Here is a 1,060-nt window from a genome sequence, read left to right as displayed (position 1 = left end):
GGAGAGTCGACGCTGTGAGAGAGTTCGGGGACAGCTTGTGAGCGTATTGGTAGACTGTAGGTGGCGATGAAAACTTGATGCTCAGCACTGAAAGACAACCTGATGTCTTCGTGATGAAATCCTAGCAATTCCGTCAAGACTGTGTCTAAGGCATCTGGAAAGAACATTGTGCCCCGAAGTGAGGGAATTGTCGAAGTGAGAGAGTCGTCGGTTTGGCTGGCGTGAAGAATCACGAGGAGGACTTGCGGGACTAAAGACTTGGACAGAAGAACTTGAAATGGCTTGCGAGGGCTCGAGATCATCTGTCACATACGTCGAATTGACTGCGATGATCCGTACCCGAAGCCCATGGTCAGTCGCCTTGAAGTGCTGATCAACGGCCAGCACTCCTTCTGGTCGTGGCATTTCATTCACCCCTGTTCGGGAAGAAAGGTGCCGTATGCCGATGCTTGTCAGAATCTGAGTCTCACACATGCGCGGGGAGGCTGTTTCCAACCGAGAGTGGCACGCTTCCTGTCATGGATAGACGGTCTTGCGCGGAAGGGTGTAGAGGGTGGATAAGACTGGGGATTCACCATGTGCGGGCCCATCCCTATTTCCTGATTGTTCAGGTGCAACCCACGCAGCCAGTATCGAAGGAGCATGGAACTATCGACGGGTAGGTTCCTTAGCCGATGGGCAAGTGCGGTGGTGTCGTGGGGGTCGAGACCGTGGAAAGTTACGTTGATCCGGCAAGCATCTGGTTTCATGGGCAGGCCCTCGTCACGGACGTTCTGCTACCTCGGGCGTTGAGGTTGGTCCGCCATCTCAGCTCCGCCAACTCAGCTTTGCCACCTCAGGACTCCTAGCATGGTGCTCGACTCCAGCGCTTCTACGGGCTCCCGTGAGCATCGTGAGAAATTGGCTGTCGTACTTTCGCAACGTTCCGCGGTGGTCGGTTTTGTGCTTGTTGTGTGAAATAGAAGGACAACGACTCTTTGGACATCGTCTGGGCATGGCACGATTTTATGCTTCGCATGAGAGGCGTCCGCGATGGTTCGCACGTCCGACATCGCTGCGA

At 54.6% G+C, this 1,060-nt stretch overlaps 1 protein-coding gene across 1 annotated transcript; it reads left to right on the top strand.

Moving 5' to 3' along the window:
* Positions 1-849: 849 nt before the first annotated feature.
* Positions 850-957, top strand: CABS01_17262 (uncharacterized protein; the record flags this gene model as incomplete). The annotated part of the gene is made up of 1 exon (XM_060550589.1): positions 850-957. One exon carries the CDS (start codon positions 850-852, stop codon positions 955-957), a length of 108 nt encoding a protein of 35 aa, XP_060393352.1.
* Positions 958-1,060: the final 103 nt, after the last annotated feature.

The sequence above is a fragment of the Colletotrichum abscissum genome (genome assembly GCF_030869225.1).
Source record: "Colletotrichum abscissum strain IMI 504890 chromosome Unknown Scaffold_535.1, whole genome shotgun sequence".
NCBI classification, from domain to species: domain Eukaryota; kingdom Fungi; phylum Ascomycota; class Sordariomycetes; order Glomerellales; family Glomerellaceae; genus Colletotrichum; species Colletotrichum abscissum.
Note: the sequence above shows the minus strand (reverse complement) of the source record. Positions and strands in the feature narration are given on the sequence as shown.